Genomic DNA, 18,263 nt, shown 5'->3' with positions numbered 1-18,263 from the left:
TGAGGTGGTAAAATTCTGCAATATTTTTTTCCCAAAATCATAAAACACCTTACTATAGTACTATATCTGCTACAAATGTTTCTTTACACTTCACATCTTTATGACACGAGTAGCCACCCCAGTTCAATCATACAAGAACACATTGAGAAAGCGGTTGAGCAAGCATTGGTTTAGTACTAACAACCCTTCCAAAACCGCTGCACTTGAAGCGATAAAGTGAGGTCAAAATGAACTTTCTAAATTAATTTCTCATTACAAAATTTTGTATTGCTTTTCGGCGAAAGCAATCTTTGTGTAGTCTAGATTTTCATAAAAGAGCATGCACTCACAGTGAAAGCGCTGCAGCACGTGCCATCAGGATCGTCATCACTAATGGACCGCCGCAGCGGGCACAAGTCGCAATGTTCACCGACGTGTTTTATACCCAGCCTCTTTGCAGTAATTACGCTGGCATGATCCATTGATTCAGCCCTTTTTATTTACAATAAAGGCAAGTATTTTACTTTTGAACCACCTTAACACCTGTATTGTTATCTTTTGAACATTTTGTTCGTTACACTAACTAGTGTTGGCTCGCGACTGCAGCGGACACGGTGCACGGGCGTAGCTAGCATGAAGTGTGGGAGCTACTGTACACGGTAAGTCTAGTTACATCGGTAACATTTCCATACTTTGTGCAGAGGTAACCACACTGGTCTGGAACACTCTAATGACGCACTCTGAATCGCAACCTCGATGTTGGAATGCATGGCTGCTTAGGACGAATGCTCACCAGTGGACTATCTCGAACTACCCAATCTGGAAAGTGCCAGAGCGTGCAGTTACAGAGTTTTAGACTGGTGTGTTAACCTCTTTACTGCAGCCATGTAGTCTATTTTATCTATGTCTCATCATATTTTTCTTTCATGTAGCCTGGCTGCATGATTGCTGATGCAATGCGGAACAAAGAAATAACTCTGAGCAACAACAATATATCAACGACCCCCTTTCCAAAAACTGCAGCAGAACGAGCAGCAGTTCAACTACATATGCCCTTGCTAGCAGGAATTGGGAGTTGTACTATAAATCTCGCTCTGTACAAGACATTTTTGCCGAACTATTGTCGTCTAATAAAGCCTCTTCGTGTTGAGCACCAGTTTGCTTTAATTTGATGACCATTTGCACATAGCTGGTTAACCAGTTGGAAACCAGTCTATTTTAACAGGGTGACCAGTTGAGCACCTGTTACCTTTAATTGAATGACCACATCTATTCAATTGCTTAACCAATTGAGTACCACATACCTTCGACTGACCTTCTAGTTGGACACAAATTCTCTTCAACCCACAAACCCTTTAGAAGCCAGCTAGTTTCAATTGGATGACTACATCTATTTGAATTGATCAACCAATTGAACACCACCTAGTTTCAACTGGAGGACCATTTAGGATTAACTGGATTACCAGTTGCACACCAGTTCACTTTAACTGGTTAGCCATTTGGATCCCAGTTAGCTTTAATTGGATCACCAATTGGTCCCCCCCTACATCAATTGGTCAACCAATTATCTACCAGTTCTGTCTAAATGATTATAACTAATTGAATATGAATCGGTTCACCAATAATATATAATTGGTATGTTTCCAACTGGTGGCCAAATTCCAATGGGTTGAAAACCAATTGATGTCAATTGGTATTTTTCCAATTGAACCACTTGAACTTTTTTGACTGGGTACCTATCTTCGACCAACACTGCTGTGGTTCTTCAGCGATTGATTGCATGATGTTCTGATTTCATATGAAGAGATGAGAAAAGGTATCACAACAACTAGCGCCAGGGGTGGCGCCACGCAGCCAAGCACCTCGGTCGTCATACAATGACCAGCGTGTGCGACTACACTACAGCGGCTGCCGCACCAGCACCCCCTGCGGATGATCTCATGTGAACCTATAGTGTTTCAGAACTTGATATTGCTTGAAACATGGGTCAACGCAGAGCGCCTCCTCACAGTCCACACAAATAAAATGTGTTTGTTCTTTTGGAGCAACGAGTTGCATTGGCACACATGGGCACCTCTGCGTGTGGCTGCCTTAGGCAGAGTAACCTCAATAATCAAGGAGAAAGAGAATACCTCGTGAGCGCCGATGATAAATGCGCTAAAAGCTGCCCCAATAAAGATGAAAATCGGCTTCCACCACCCCTGCAAAAGCGTACGATAAAGATAAAAACCAAGTGTCGCGCACTTATCCGTTGCGATCACGCGGGGAAACCAAAACCATGACAGGGCCATCGGCCGACCGCGCGACATGGTGATGCTAGGAATCAGTTTTTATTTATTTATTTATTTATTTACTTATTTATTTATTTATTTATTTATTTATACAACAATCCTTAGTTGGGACCTTGGTAGGGCAGAAAGAAGAAGAGTGCACGTTCTGGTACAACAAAATGTGTGAAACAAGTGGTAGGCATAACCATGTCCCATAATTCGCATGACCTAAAACGGAAAGTGACTTCATAACATGTCCCATAATTCGCATGACCTAAAACAGAAAGTGACTTAACAAATAAAACGCGGTTACACATTCGAACTTACACGTGCACATGTATGCAAATACATATATAGCAATCCTCAATGCAGCTATGCACACATGACTGATTGATTGATATGTGAGGTTTAACGTCCGAAAACCACCATATGATTATGAGACACGCCGCAGCCGTAGTGGAGGGTGCCAAAAATTTCGACCACCTGAGGTACCTTAACGTGAACCCAAATCTCAGCACACGGAGTTATTGGCACATAGGAACAAAGTACCGAGTGCAGGTAAATAAAATAACAGACGTGTCAAGAATAAATGTGCACACGTACTAACTACACATGAGTAAATATAAACTAAATATAAATAAGGACCAGGTTCATGAACACTGACACAAGAAGCAAAATTTGCCAGTGAAGACTACGACACTTGCTCATTTGTTAATAAATTCTAATCATTCACCGTTCTGGGGAAAAAAGAATATTTAAATGCATTACTTCAGGTTTCAACTCGGACATGAAACTGGAAGCTCTCTATGAGCTGCTCCTTTTCCTAGTGTATAACTATTTTGCCCTGTACCTCTTAATTTTCATTCTTTTTCTTCCAATATAGTACCGCCAAAGTATTACGATTTCATGGTCGGGGCCTCCATAAGAATGTTAACACTTAGAACTATGATGTTTATTATATTTTTTTTGTTTCATGCTTCTGAAACCACAACGAAAATACTTTATGAACACTTGCAGAAACACTTTAAATGTGTCTTTTTTTTGTTTTACCTTCCGGTTTCATAGCAGTGTACAGAGCCGACATGCCCTTTTTTCTTGGTAAATGTGACCTTTTACATATATTTCGCAACTTCCCTCCCCCTTATGTAATGCCCCATCAAGGGCCCTTAAGGGTTAATATATGATGATGATGATCATTTATGAAAATATGGAAGAAAAGTGGTCCAAGTATCAAACACTGCGGGACACCAGACGATGCTGAATCTCTAGCCAAGCAGCGTCGATTAAATGAAGCCAGTTGTAGACGACCAGTTATGTATCGTGAAATCCAAGATGTTAGCCCAAGGTTTTGAAGTACTAAGTTTAATTAATAAAGCAGCTTTTTATGAGAAATCATATGAAATGCTTTGCAAAAGTCTAGAACAATAGCGTCAGTTTGATGACCAAATAGATGTTGCACATCGTGTATATTTTCTACTAGTTGAGTTTGTGTAGAAGCCTCTCAAAGAACTCTGTTGAAGCTCGTCGAAGAAGTTTTGTTTTTTGAGAAATACTGAAATGTGTTATGCATTACATGTTCCATCAGTTTGCAAGCTGTTGAAATTAGTCATATGGGACAGTAATTTTCAACTGGAGATTTGATCCTGTTTTTGTGTAGCGGTATAATCTTAGCTATTTTCCAATCCAAAGTGACCTCGCCCTCCTGCAAAAATTTTGAAAAGAATACATGAAGGTACTTAGTCATCCATTCCGAAAATAGCCTTAAAATTCGTTGGGAATGTCATCGGGACCGCACGATTTTTTTATATCTACACACACACACACACACACACACATATATATATATATATATATATATATATATATATATATATATATATATATATATATATACATATATATAAGAGCAAGTTGAGTACTCCCTCTTCGCTAACGACAATTTCTGGTACTGGCAGATTAAATTGGGCATTAAATTGTTATCATAGATGAAAACAAATTGAAATTGATCATTGAATGCGTTCGCTATCTTCAAGATGCCATGAGTAATGAAACTATTAACTTCAGGAGACGTGGAAGAACGAGACGAAGGGTAAATCGATCGCCAGAATTTGTCTGAGGATGTGGAGATAAAGCATGGCAGTAGTACATTATGGTAGTTTTGTTTATGTAATGAAACCTTACTTTGAAGTTAAAAAATTAAAAGAGACATTTCTTGATTTTGACTATCTGTTGAAGAGCCCTTCTTCAATCTTTAAAGCTTTCTTTTGAGCTCTAGTGTAAGCCGAGTAATCCAGGGGTTTCTATTTTTTGGTTTCTTGACAATACGTGGTGCAAAACGGTCCATGCATTCTATAATAATACCTTTTCTGCGGTGCCAGAGGTTGTTTACGCTAGCATCACTGCTTGCAGAGGTGTTGAAGCGAAAAGACAATGGATACATTATTGAAACATCATCTGCCCTGAAAAAATTTGGAAAGTTACGAATTGATCAATGTTTGTTCATTGATACACCGGAGAGAGTTAGTAATACCAATTCGTGATAAGAAATGCCAGGATGAATTTCAGATGCAACACAAGATGCAGGACAGCCACGAATGAAAAACAAGTGATGCATGGATCTAGTTTGACCTTGTATCCTAGTGAAATCATCAACAATTTGCAATAACTCAAATGCAAATATGAACTCTATAATTGCTTCACCTATTTTGTTGTTTTGCTTCCTGGTAGTCAGCAAGTTCCAATCAATGTTTGGTGCTTTAAACTCAGCAGCCAAAATACCTTTATCTTCTTGTTTTATGTGAATGGTCATGAAACTGTAATTCAATTAAATTGTTGCGTTCAGAGGAGAGTGGCCTGTAAATAATGCCAATAACGTACTTAACATTTCCATGATATACGTTTAGCAGAAAAGAGCTTTAACGTTAGGTGTATCATAATGTTCAAGGAATTTTCGAAGAGCCACCTTCTCCTTTTTCTTGCTCTGCGATCTTTCCTGAACACATTGTAATCAGCTGGGACAAATTTGCTGTCGAAGATCGAATCATTTAGCCAAGCTTCAGTGAATAGAAGAAAATTTGACAGATCCCGCGTACCTGGGAATCGACGTTATGCAAAGCATGCGGAGGGAAGGCTACCATGTTGCAAATTTTTTTTTATTGGGCGACGCGCCATGAAATGAGGCTAAATATATGTACAAATATTACACGTACAAACGTAAGTTGAAGAGTTGCCAATGTTTATCTAATTAATTGTTTGCCCTTGCGCAACGATGCCAACTGTAGCATGCATATTAGCGACACCAGATGCTGCTATGAAGCGCTGATGCTCCCGGGGATGCTGGCCCGCGACACCGCTACATTAATGAACTTCAGCGCATGGCAACTAACCACAATTGATGTTAACCCGACGTGATGGCTGTGTCCAAGAAGTTCATATGTAATGTTCACAAATTTGAATAGGCAGTTCTGTGACCACTATAAAAGTTTAATGAAAATTAGCGTCTATTTGAAAAGTAGTTCGGAGACCTAGCGTAGCTTTATGGTAAAATGCTTCATTGCCATGCACAATGCTTGGGTTCGATTCCAGCTGGGACCCTGACATTTATTCTTTCCATTTGTTGGGTCGACGCCACCAATGTCTGGTATTTCATAACTCTCCAATGTTAAAATAGCCCATGTGTGTCCTAGTCATTCCTGGGTGTCAATCATCTGTGGCACATACCCACATACCAGCAACACATACCCGCCCATGGGTATGTGCCACTGTCTGATGCCTTACACGACCAGGATTGTGACAATATTCGTCAAACCATTTTACCCTCCCATGCAAATTTTGGTTCACGCCAAGTTAAGTGGGTGACAACGAGAGCATCAAAACAAGCGGCTAGACGGACGGACGGACACGCTCGAAGCCGCCGAAGTTTTTTTAGTACAGGGATCGCACAGGGGTCGTGAGCAAGTATAATACCTTCCAGCTCAGTACATTTAATATACTGCGGCAGTTCATGTTTAAAATTGAAATGGGGGGCCAAGGGCGCATTACTAGTCACCTACGAGGTGCTTTATTTTGATGACAGTGTTAATTTTCTAGTCATTCCACGTGTAAAAAGTACCATCGACACAAGTTTGTAATGAATGAGTTTAGCACCCCTTGCTCTATCTTATGTTGCACTGTCCCGAAAACTTTCTCGTGTCTCTCACACTCGCTTGGAGAAATCCTGAGAAAGAGAGAGTGATCTGCGTTTTAGTTTATAGCATTTTCTCAGAGTGGTTTACTGTTCACAATAATTCAAAAATCTCAGGATTACAGGGAGAGTTTTTTCACCTTTGAGGCCGAGCCTATGAATTCTTTCTATAGCTGGAGTTGGTATTTCCAGTCTTTCCAAGAAGATACCTTCTACAACTTGCTTTTATAGCTCCCCACTAGAAGTTATTTCTGCGAAATCTGTTCTCTACGTCCTCTACTTCTTGACTGAGCATGCTGTTGTGAAATAACCTTCTCCATGTCATTTACTTCAGTTATTATTTCCTGAGACTGGAAAGCTGCTGACCTATCCAGTTAATCTTTTCAGCTAAGGTAGTAATTAATCTTACTTTCAAATTTCTTTTGGTTGGCTTGGATATTTTTTCTACGGTAGCACTAATTTTATTTTGGCCGGCTAATAGCTGCACCAGCAGATCTTTACCAGACGGACCGGGATTCAACTCAATGTCATCAGATACGAATAAGTTTATAACAGAAGTGCATAAAAATATGTTTAGCAAAGCTTGGGCAGGGCAGCAGCAATGAGAACTGGTTATCACTGCGGTAAGCCAATCAGCAATCAATAAACTGTATTACTTCCGCAGTTCTGCTTATTTTCGCAAGAATATAGCGCAACTTGGAACACCTCTTGTGGTTCCTAGGAGGTAATAGAACCTCCTAGTAAGCATCCATGATTATGGCACAAAACTTCAAATGCAGGGTCGAAAAAGATACCGGACACGCAAAACTTCAGCGAGTAAAGAAGAAATGTTGCTCCCAGTGATGTGTGCATATTCAGTGCGTCGGGCAGGTACACAATTGAACATATTGTAAATGGCCCGCAGAAATTCCACGACTTGCCACCCTGTTGCCATGTGTCCTATTTTGCATGCGCCGTTTACAACGTGAAGGCCACAGCTACAAATGTCGAGGATTCGGCAGCAGATTTTCGCTTTACGAACCTCTTGCTTGATCTCGCGTAGAAACTTCATGTCGACATTTGGCCTTTCCATTGATATCTACGATTTTCGATCGTGAGAGTTCTTCTGTGGAGCTTTTAAATGCAAACACCAATTCTTCAGCAAGAGTGCGCCTAAAAAATCATGTCATGTAGCGAGTTTTCACGCATTCCTATGCATCTGCCTAAATGCGAACTAACACGTCCAGTCGCTCCTTTTGTGCAACCTTATTCAATGATTTATCAAATGCCATGACGAACAAGATAGCACATACTGCTGACTGGGCGAGTTATTGCATGATAAAAAATGAAACGTCTTTTTTCAGTGTTTTTTTTGTTTTTAAACTTTTACTTTGATCAGCACAGTAGCTCAGAGTTTTTTACTTTAAACCACAAAACGATACCGCTTTAGGGCAGCTCAGTCTGAGCATGAAGAAAAGATGCTATTCAGTCAAGAAGGGGAAAAAACTGATGAGAGTGTGAGCGCTCATAATGTCGTTTGTTTTTCGTTTGAATGCATAGCAACTTTTCTTCACGCTCAGACTGAGAATCCCTAAAGAAATATCATTGAGGTAGCACGCTTGACTCATTTCCAACTGAAGGCACTCTTTCAAAAAAGGTGCGAGACGAAAGACAATGGTACAACCCATCATACCCATCATGTTTTTGCAAGTTGCATATTCTGAGCAGTAGCTGACGACGGAAGCATCATCAGAGAAGCTGACGCCGCCACAGCACGTAATGATGAGTGCATCATGACAGCATTGAGGCACCAAAATACTTCCACAATAATGACCTCTCAATCACGATGAAACCAATATTTTGTTTAACTTGGGAGCTGGAAAACTGTAGGCATAGTTCTGTGATGCCACCTAGGTCTTTTGATTTGGATCACTTTATGGAGCAGCAAAATTTTCATGTTGGAGCACTTGGGAGAAGCAAAAGTTTCGATTTTGGAGCACATTGTAACAGTAAAATTTTCATTTTGGAGCAATTTGGAGCAGCTAACTTCACGTCCAGGAGAAGAAGCAAGTTGAGTTTACATTCGAGGGCATGAATAATTATTTTGGTGGTGTTGTTTCCTATGAAGAGCTTGAAATATTTCCCTTCACTTCAAATCTCATGAAGCCAGTCATTTTAGGAGCACTCCCTATTTTAGTTGATCATGCTAAAATAATGGCATAATTATGTTGGCCACACTGAAAAAACTAGTTCAGTGATTATTATTGAAGAAAATAAACAAAGTACTGGTTGAATGAAACTGTACTTCATCAAATAACATTCTATGCACCTATGTGGTTATCAGTATATATGGTAGACAAGCGCTGTGACGTACAACACTAGACATACATAGTCGCAACTGCATTTCCCTTAGACGACTCCAAGGATATATATTTATTATTTTTCAGAACCAATTATACGGCTGGGCTTAACATTGCATCATTTGTCTAGTCTCACAAAGCCAACCTCCTCCGGCCTCCATCTGTCTGTGCTGTAATTACACGATTCAAAAAACTTTGTTTTCCTTTTGAAACAATGTTTTAAGTGTCTGAGGCATTCCGTCAATACTCCGAAATTCCCCTGCAGTGTTCTAGAAAGCAGTGCATAAAAAAAAGAACCTCACAGTGTACCATATGCATGCGCGTAAGACGACTAGAAGGCGAGAGTCTCTTAGTTTTTATTGCGATAGCAATTACAAGAACATTTTCCACCGGTATTTGCCATCGCCAGGGGCGTAGGTAAATTTTTGGGAGGGGAAGGGTGGAGTGCACCTTGATCTGAAGGGTGGGCATGCAAATGGTAATATTGGGCTATATATATGCCATGCCAAAAAAACATTTCAAGGGGGGGGGGGGGGCACATCACCGGTTAGCTCCCCACGCCCCGCCTGGCTATGCCACTGGCCCCGTTGCTCTCATGTTTTGTGTAATATCCCAATCGATTACATCCGATAAGTGAGGGAACAGGGGTAATGAACGCAGATAAAGCAGAGATAAAAAAGTCAGTTTCGTCACAAGGACGAAACTGTTCCCCCGCGGGGAACTGCAGACATCTGGGCATGGGAGGATCGTATGACCAGGTTTCACGACATCACCACACATTACCAGTGACAAAGACGCAAATACCCATCTCCTCACGAAAGGCTAAACAGAACGCAAGCGGTACACTTCAGACAATTACAAACAGATTCATACAGAAACCCTAGACTCATGCACGCCATGTATCCAGACATATACACTACAAGCAGATGCACGTCATGTGGCGAGGTTGCCACCCTTAGTCACATGCTGCGGGAGTGTCAGGGCCTAATAAACAATTCCAACAGTGCCGATTCATCTCACTATTCCACCGCCAGCCTCCGCTCGCGTTGGAAGGCCACACTGCTCAGCTCGAACCTGACAGCACAACTCTGGGCCGTCCAGCGTGCCGAGGAAGCCGCTTCGAGACAAGGTCTCGGAACCGCATCCGCGGTGGTTGCCCAGGCCCACTAAAAAACGCCGGACTTGAATCGCCTGGATTCGACAAATAAAGTTTATGTTCTTCTTCACAAGGACAAAGCAATCAATGCGATAGCAACAACTTGGAATGTTACGCTGAAAACGGCAAGCAGATCAGAACGTGCAGCGTGCTCCTCACGCACAAACAAAGCACGAAAACAACATACACAGAATGATAGCAAACCGTTTACCTCACGACACTTAAAACGCTGTTTGAAACAAAAACAGTGCTCGAAATGTAGTCACAAGTACAGACGAGTGCAAACTAACAAATGTGCCAGTGGTTATACTTCACTGTGGATGAAAAGCATGCTCTTTTCACAAACGGGGCATGTGCAGCCAGCGAAGTGACCTTTGTCTTGAGCCCAGCAACTAACCCAATTGTTCCGGTGAAAGCCGAAGGCACACAATTTTTCCCACCGAAGGATAAGCACACTCACAGAAGCATCTAGTAGAAGATAAGCGCTCGTTGGCGCATCGTGACAAGCTGGGCGCCGAGCGCGGGCGGTAGATCTGTAAACATATACAGATACTTACAGCAGCGGTGGCGGCAAAAAACAAGTGAAGACTGCCCATACAATTGAATAAAAGAGCTGACCTTCCACCTTTGCACAGAGTGCAGATGTGATAGCATCACCCCGTGTGCCAGGCGTGCCATCGATTGTTACTAAAGCAGAGAGGAACGCGCAAACCATCTTCAAAAAGCAAGAAGGAACTAGGAACACAAGGAGAGGGGGGCTTTGTTAATTAAGAACTTTGGGTGTGATTACTGGCACTCGTGCTAATTCGGCAGGCATTAAAGACGTCTGTTATATCCTTCTATCGGGTACTCTCAATGCGAACAGACTGTTGGGTATAGCATTCCTTGCAAAGAGCCTAGTGAAACTAACAAATGGTATCTTTTGGACACTACGTCGCATAACTCAGGTGAGCGCTGGCTAAAGAGACAAACACCACTCCAATCGCTGAAGCGGTTTTTACACTGTCAGTTATCTAAACGCGAAGCAGAGGTTATAGTAGCACAGAAAGTTTACGAGCATGTCTCGGGGTACTGCAAAATCTATCTTTTTTCCCCCAACGAGCACATGCATGTTGGTGTTTTAATTCTTTGGACTTTGACGCTTGGATCCCGATGGAAGTTCTCAAATGCCTGCAAGAAAAAACTGGGAGTAACGTTTGAAGAACTGACATTTGAAAAATATTGTTACGAAGAAGATTTATTCACCAAGAGCTGGTCTTGCCAACGGCTTAAAGAGCACACAGTCATGCAGGCCAACGGGAGAAGCTTGAGAGTCCAACCCACAACAACCACGTTGTCGTCTTCTTCATTTGGGTGCCAATTCAGCTGTGTCGGGGCGACAGTTCCATACACGTATCATCACTCCGGCCCATTAGGCACCGTGTCGGTGCCTGTTAAATGAGCGAGTCGCCGTTGTAGGGCTTGAGACGAGAAACGTGGACTATTTCCGGTCTGGGTGCAGCAGCTAATGAGTTTGTGGTAGCGGCAATTTCGTAGGTCACAGGTGTGACCTGACGAATGACTCGGTAGGGCCCAGCGTATCGCAATAGTAGTTTCTCGCTGAGGCCAACACGTTGAGATGGGAGCCACAGGAGAACAAGAGATCCCACAGAAAAAACGGCATCTCTATGTCGACGGTCATAAAGGGACTTCTGTGCTGTCTGCGACAACAATTACCGCACGCCCTCGGAGGACGATGGGTGGTCTGATAAAAGCAGTGTGTCAAAGGGCAGTAAGAGATGTCCGAAGAGTAGATAAAAAAGGGAGCAGCCCGCTGTTTCATGACGCGACGAGTTATAGGCGAAGGTTACAAACGGAAGAGCTATGTCCCAATCAGTGTGGTTGGTAGATATGTACATGGAAAGCATGTCTGTCAATGTGCAGTTTAGGCGCTCCATAAGGCGGGTGGTAAGATGTGGTGAAGTTGTGACGGGTAGCACAAGATCGGAGTAGATCATCAACCACACAACATAGAAAGTAGTGACCACGGTCTATAAGCAGGTGAGACGGAGTGCCATGCTGGAAAATAATGTCGTACAGCAGGAAGTCGGCAACGTCGGTTGCGCAGCTGGCTGGAAGCGCTCGAGTGGTTGCATACCGAGTGGCATAGTCTGTGGCCACTGTAATCCATTTATTTCCAGTTGCAGAAGTAGGAAAGGGATCTTGCAAGTCCAACCCCACTCGATAAAATGGCTCGGTTGGAACTTCACTAGGTTGAAGAAGACCGGCAGGGGGAGTCGTACGCTTCTTTCGGCGCTGGCAGAAGTCGCAAGATGCGACGTAACATCGAACAGAGCAGTAGAGACCCTTCCAGAATAGCCGTCGAATGCGGTCGTAAGTTCTGGAGACTCCTAGATGTCCAGATGTTGGAGCATCGTGGAATTGTTGCAGAACGTTCTTTCGCAGGCGATGCGGTACGACGAGTAAAAGTTCCGCGCCGTCAGGGTGTAAGTTGCGGCGGTACAAAACGTTGTCTTGAAGCAGGTATCCGCTAAGAGAAGGGTCAGCATAATGCGATTGAAGGCGGTCAATGATGGTGAGCAGCGATGGATCTCAGCGCTGTTCATCGGCCACGTTCAGAAAATCAGTGATGGCTAAAGCGCAGGCATGGGATTCCAAATCAGTGGAGCTGGGTGGATCAACGGGGTGCCAGGATAAGCAGTCAGCATCGCCGTGCAGCTTTCCAGATTTGTAAACAACCGAGAACGTGTACTCCTGTAATCGAAGTGTCCATCGGCCGAGTCTTCCTGTGGGGTCCTTAAGCGTTGACAGCCAGCAAAGCGCATGATGCTCCGTGATGACTGTGAACGGACGTTCGTATAAGTACGGACGGAATTTCGCAACAGCCCAAACGAGGGCTAAGCATTCCCACTCAGTGATGGAATAATTTTGTTCCGCTTGCGACAAAAGGCGGCTAGCGTAGGCTATCACCCGGTTGGTGCCATTCTGTATCTGAGTGAGTATAGCACCAATGGCATGGCCGCTTGCATCGGTGCGAAGCTCTGTTCGAGCCGCTGGATCAAAATGAGCCAGAGCAGGTGGTGATGTGAGGGTGGTAATTAGCGACGCAAAAAAATGTTCTTGGTCTCTTCCCCAAGAAAAGGCCACATTCTTTTTGAGGAGATCCGTGAGGGGCCTAGCAATATCTGCAAAGTTGAAGACAAAGCGGCGGAAGTATGAGCAGAGCCCAATAAAACTGCAAACTTCTTGTGTAGAACGCGGAACCAGGAATTCTCAGACTGCACGGACTTTGTCGGGGTCGGGTTAAACACCAGTGGCGTCAACAAGGTGGCCGAGTAGTTTAATCTACCGGCATCCAAATGAGCATTTCGACCAATTCAGTTGGAGACCAACGGAACGAAAAACGTCAAGAGTTGCCGAGAGACGAGGCAGATGGCTTTCGAAGGAGGGCGAGAAAACGATTACATCATCCAGATAGCAAAGGCAGGTCGACCATTTGGAACCGCGAAGAAGATAGTCCACCATACGTTCAAAAGTAGCCGGGGCATTGCACAATCCAAAAGGCATGACCTTGAATTGGTAAAGGCCGTGGGGTGTGATGAATGCTGTCTTCTCGCGGTCGCGGTTGTTGACGCAAATTTGCCATTATCCGGATCAAAGGTCAAGGGACGAGAAATAGTTGGTGCCGTGGAGGCAGTGGAGCGCATCATCGATTCGGGGTAAAGGATAAACTTCCTTCTTGGTGATTCGATTCAGGTAGCGATAGTCGACGAAAAAGCGCCAAGTGTTGTCCTTCTTTTTAACTAAGACCACAGGGGATGCCCAAGGACTCGATGAATGCTCAATGACGTCTTCACTTAGCATTTTCGCGACCTTCGTCTGTATAACTTGGTGCTCAGCATGTGACAGGCGACAAGGGCGTTTGTGGAGTGGACTGGCATCGCAAGTGCCGATGCAGTAGGTTACAGCACTTGTGCGGCCCAGGGGACGGTTGTCGACGTCAAAGATATCCAGGTAAAAAAATAGAACACCCCGGAGCGCTGCAACTTTGGAAGGTAAGAGGAAGGTAAAAGAACTTTCGTTTATGTACTCTTATATGAACGTGACGCTAAAAAATAATCACAGATTTAAGGACACAATCTCAAAAAACTTAAATGAGAAATTTAGTCGAAAATACACAGATACCAGCAATGAGTGCATAGTTGAGGACGTTTGCCATTGCATCGCCAATAATAACAATCCTTATATAATAACAATAATAAGAGGCACGACATACCCCGGCAAGCTTCTGCTGATGGCAGTTCTAGCATAACCAGACCTTCAAGCCAGGCCGAAGTCGCGACTAAGCCAAGCATGCACAAATTTACCTACATGAGTAATGTACAGGTTCCAAATTCAGACATGCTGTGTATGCAGCCGACATTCAAATAGTTCATGTACCAATATGGAAGCTAAAAAATGCTGTAGTCAATGTGAAGGAAAAAAATGTCCTCGTTCTTCTTCACACCATAGGCTCCCACGATTATGAAAACTTGTGTAACGGTGAAATTGGCGAGTTCAAGAAGAGTTAAACAACATGAACTTGATGTCACCAAATGACACAGGTGCTCAAACGCCCTTGCTGAACATGTAGAATCTACAAGCCATCAAACTGACTGGTCAAGCGCACATGCTGTAGTAAAAAAAAAAAGTTAAGCCAGCAACATGCCTGCCCGTGGAATCCCTGCACATACAGACAACTTCCCACATGCTGAACAGGAGGAGTGATGGGACACTTTTGATAATGTACTCTCAAAGCTTATGTCATGTACTTAGGCGTACTTAAAGGGACACTAAATAGCTAGAAATAATGACGTGGTTTAGATTAACAAACTACATTCTGAGAACTTTGATGCCTTTTTTTTTCACTATCATAAGAAGAAAATAAAAGTTGAAGTTTCATTCTTAAATTTTGTTCATAAATATCTGCACATGAAGACCTATTTCAAAATGCACTGTTTGTCTTTTCATGACATTGGCCTAAGGAAATTTTCTGCAACTTCGTATGCTAGATATATGGCACCTACAGATGATAATGTGCTTCATTTTTATTAGGTAGCAGTTATGTAGGACCCAGTACGTCTTCAAAATCTATGACATCACAGCGCGCTTGGGATAGTAATCTTAAGGTGGCGTCTTCCCCCGCATTTTTCGTGGTGCACATTCTCGCTTACCAAACCTTCTGCCATGGTAAGAATGGTGTTTTAGAGATTGTGAAATTGTACTATCCTAACATGCAAAAAACAGTTTTGCTCTTTAATATCTTTTTAAATACGCTGTGCCTTTCTTATGGCTTTTATTGTGAACAAGCCTCTCACATGAGGTGCCGAAATGTCAGTAAACTTTTTTTTAGTGGTGTATCCTTTTGAGTTTGCACTAAGAGGTGACAGTTATACACTGCCTTTATTTCCCACCTCTTCTAGAAGGAGCGACTTTTTAAGCTTTGATCAATGGTAATGCTTATTTTTGTAACAAACCCACAGACTGCAATCAGTTTCCATGACCTGACTAAGTTTTTCAGAAATTCCGTGACTTTTCCAGGTTGGTAGTAGACACCCTGCTAAGTGAGGCTCACTCAAGGAATATAATTGATTTTTCAAACTAATGTCAGTGACCAACTGCGGGCCTTCGAACAGGCTTGTGAAGCAGTGAAAATGGAAGATCTAAAGCCAAGTTGGAAAAAAAAAAACTTTCAGTAACGTTGCTACCTACCACCTTGGAAAATTTTGCAAGTGCTATCTTGTGAAGAAAAGGCCTGTGATTGCTGTATATCCTCACAAAAACTTCTCAAGCAGCGCATTGCAACACCCATCTGGCACACTTTGACTACGTTTCTGCCACTGGGCATAACAACCAAGGTCTTTGAAGGAGGCATGAGAACCAAACAAAACTATATTCTGCCATGACCTCTGCCAACAAAACTGCAGTAGACACAGTCATAGAAGCTGTTCTGATGGCACATGTGTGGCCAGCGCACCAAGATTGAACTAACTGACCACTGCAAACAAAACCATGGTTCCTTACTACAGTGATGAAAGCGACATTTTCTTTTTTGGAGAAGATTCTGGAGCAGAAAAAATGGTGCTTTGGAGCAGCCTCAAGTGTCTTGAGCAAAAAAAATGCTACAGATTAGGGTTTCTATTGGTGTTTTTGGAGCAGATGCATGTTCCTGACAACTCCTCAAGTCTAAAACATCACTTAAGCATCTAATAAATATTCATATTTACAGCTGAACCCCTTTAAAAGAGACACTGATACAAGAAACAAACAAGTATGAGCGACACAAGTATGCCTACAATAAAATACAGGTTGTTATACTAACAATTTGTAATGCTCCTGATGACCTAATAAAATCATTTCTGATTCTGAGAAGAAAATGAATACCAGGTGCCCTGCTTATAAGACACATCTCATATAAGAGACGAGAATTGCTGCCCAGAGCATGTATCTTATAAAGCGGTTTAACTGTATAAATAAACATGCAGTATGCTGGTATGCAGCTAGTATACAAGCAGTATAGTTGGCGTAAATCATAGGCGGAGAAAATGGGGTCAAGAGAGTCCGGACTTTTTTGATGTTCAGGCTAAGGAGGACACCCCCAGCAAGTGTCCCACTTGAGATTTAGCTTTAGCACGTGATATAACCGAGTTAACAGTTAAGTATAGCACAATAGGCTTTTAAAATGGCTTTTTATCTTTTAGTGCGTGCCTGTGTTAAGTGCCCCTTAGCTGTGTGAACTATGGAAATTGAAAAAAAGGTGAAAAAAGAAAGAGACTGAATTGAAAAATGCAATTGCTCGAGCTCGAACCCCATGCTCATTTTTCTTTTAATTTTATTTGAAAGCAGGATTTAATTCCTATATATATAAAAATACAACACATATTAAAAATATGAAATGGACACCATGGCCTGATATGTGTCACCCCTTGAGGTTTTTCTGGGTTTACGCCACCGAGTAACATACTAGGATGATAGTGTATACAGCTTGCCTATGGTTTCGCTTAGGCTCACGGGATGGTCCCATGGTTAAACTTTATCATTCTTTTTAGTTTGCCAACATCCTTTCAAAGCAGGTTTGGAGCAGTTACTAGCAATTATTGCACTTTGAAGCTGCATGAAGCAGCATTTCTCTTTTAGAGCAGTTTAGAGCAGTTGGAGCAGCACTTCCATCATTGCTACTATCATGATCATCTATACCTACCACACAGCTCTTAAGGTATCGAAAGTTGTAAAAAGGCACAAAGTGCTTTCCTGTCCTTCACTTCAAACTATGGTGGTTCATACTTCAGCTCGTAGCTTTTGTAGCTTCCTGCCACCCTCGAAGCTTTAAAGCAGGCATTCACTTGGGAGTCGTCTCATTGCTGTATCTTTTTTTCGTATTACCCTCCCCTACAAACCATAGAACAAAAATTATAGAAAAACGATGCCTGCAAATCGACATGAAGGCTTTACACTACCGTGAACCTGTGCAGTGAAGCCAACTTATGCACTAAAATCAGCGCATAAGCTGCAAACCAACTTTGGCTACCCATTGTCTGTATACTTTGTTCAAACTTATAGGCGATAAAATACGGCACCTTCAGTGCAGCCAAATAAGCATAAGTCAGTGAGAGTGATGTAAAAAATAATGCAGTCGCTTTCTGGACCCAGAGAACAAGTCATTCCCAAAACTTGTGGTCTATACAAGAAATTTCACTACAACAAACTTTTTATGCACACCCTGTTAGCTTTGTTGTGGATGCAACTATAACAAAACTGAGACACATACAACACCAGCGATACAGGCCTAGTTGCTGAAAAGACGGCGGACCACATGTCATGCAGGACATATTCCCGACGGTAAAAAAGAAGCTTACCAGAAGTCATTCAGGACTGCAAATGCATCTTGGAACAACATCAAGGGTGTAGTGGTCCCGGGCACAAGTGGAGGGTTCAGTGGCAGGTCTTCCCTTGGCCGTCGCAAGGGAGGGTTCAGTGGCACGTCTTGTTTTGGCTGTTGCAAGGGGTGGCATTCACCAAAGCTGTGACATCTGGGCACTGGGTGGAAGAGCCCAGAAATTCCAGATCTCTGGGGCCCCTCGCTAGCCTCAGCTTTCTGCTCATCACCTCCCATGCTAGAATCGTTGTTCGTAGGTGGCTTGCGGTATGATGGCATCGTCAGGGAACTTGTGGTGTTCCAAGGACTGAGTGCAAGACACAGAAACTGCCTGTAATACACAATTCACAAGCAGAAAAAGTACCCAAATGGCATTATGAATTTCACATCAACATTAGCCACAATGATCAAGCACACATGC

At 42.7% G+C, this 18,263-nt stretch overlaps 1 protein-coding gene across 1 annotated transcript in view; it reads right to left on the bottom strand.

Moving 5' to 3' along the window:
• The window catches only part of LOC142785210 (uncharacterized), an 84,932-nt gene that overhangs the window by 24,082 nt on the left and 42,587 nt on the right, over positions 1-18,263 (bottom strand). Inside the window, exon 4 of the mRNA XM_075883659.1 lies at positions 17,823-18,173. Within this exon, the coding sequence (XP_075739774.1) occupies positions 17,823-18,121 (299 nt within the window). The 5' untranslated portion in view covers positions 18,122-18,173. The remainder of the gene's footprint in view (positions 1-17,822; positions 18,174-18,263) is intronic.

Source organism: Rhipicephalus microplus, unplaced genomic scaffold (assembly GCF_043290135.1).
Source record: "Rhipicephalus microplus isolate Deutch F79 unplaced genomic scaffold, USDA_Rmic scaffold_19, whole genome shotgun sequence".
Taxonomy (NCBI): domain Eukaryota; kingdom Metazoa; phylum Arthropoda; class Arachnida; order Ixodida; family Ixodidae; genus Rhipicephalus; species Rhipicephalus microplus.
Note: the sequence above shows the minus strand (reverse complement) of the source record. Positions and strands in the feature narration are given on the sequence as shown.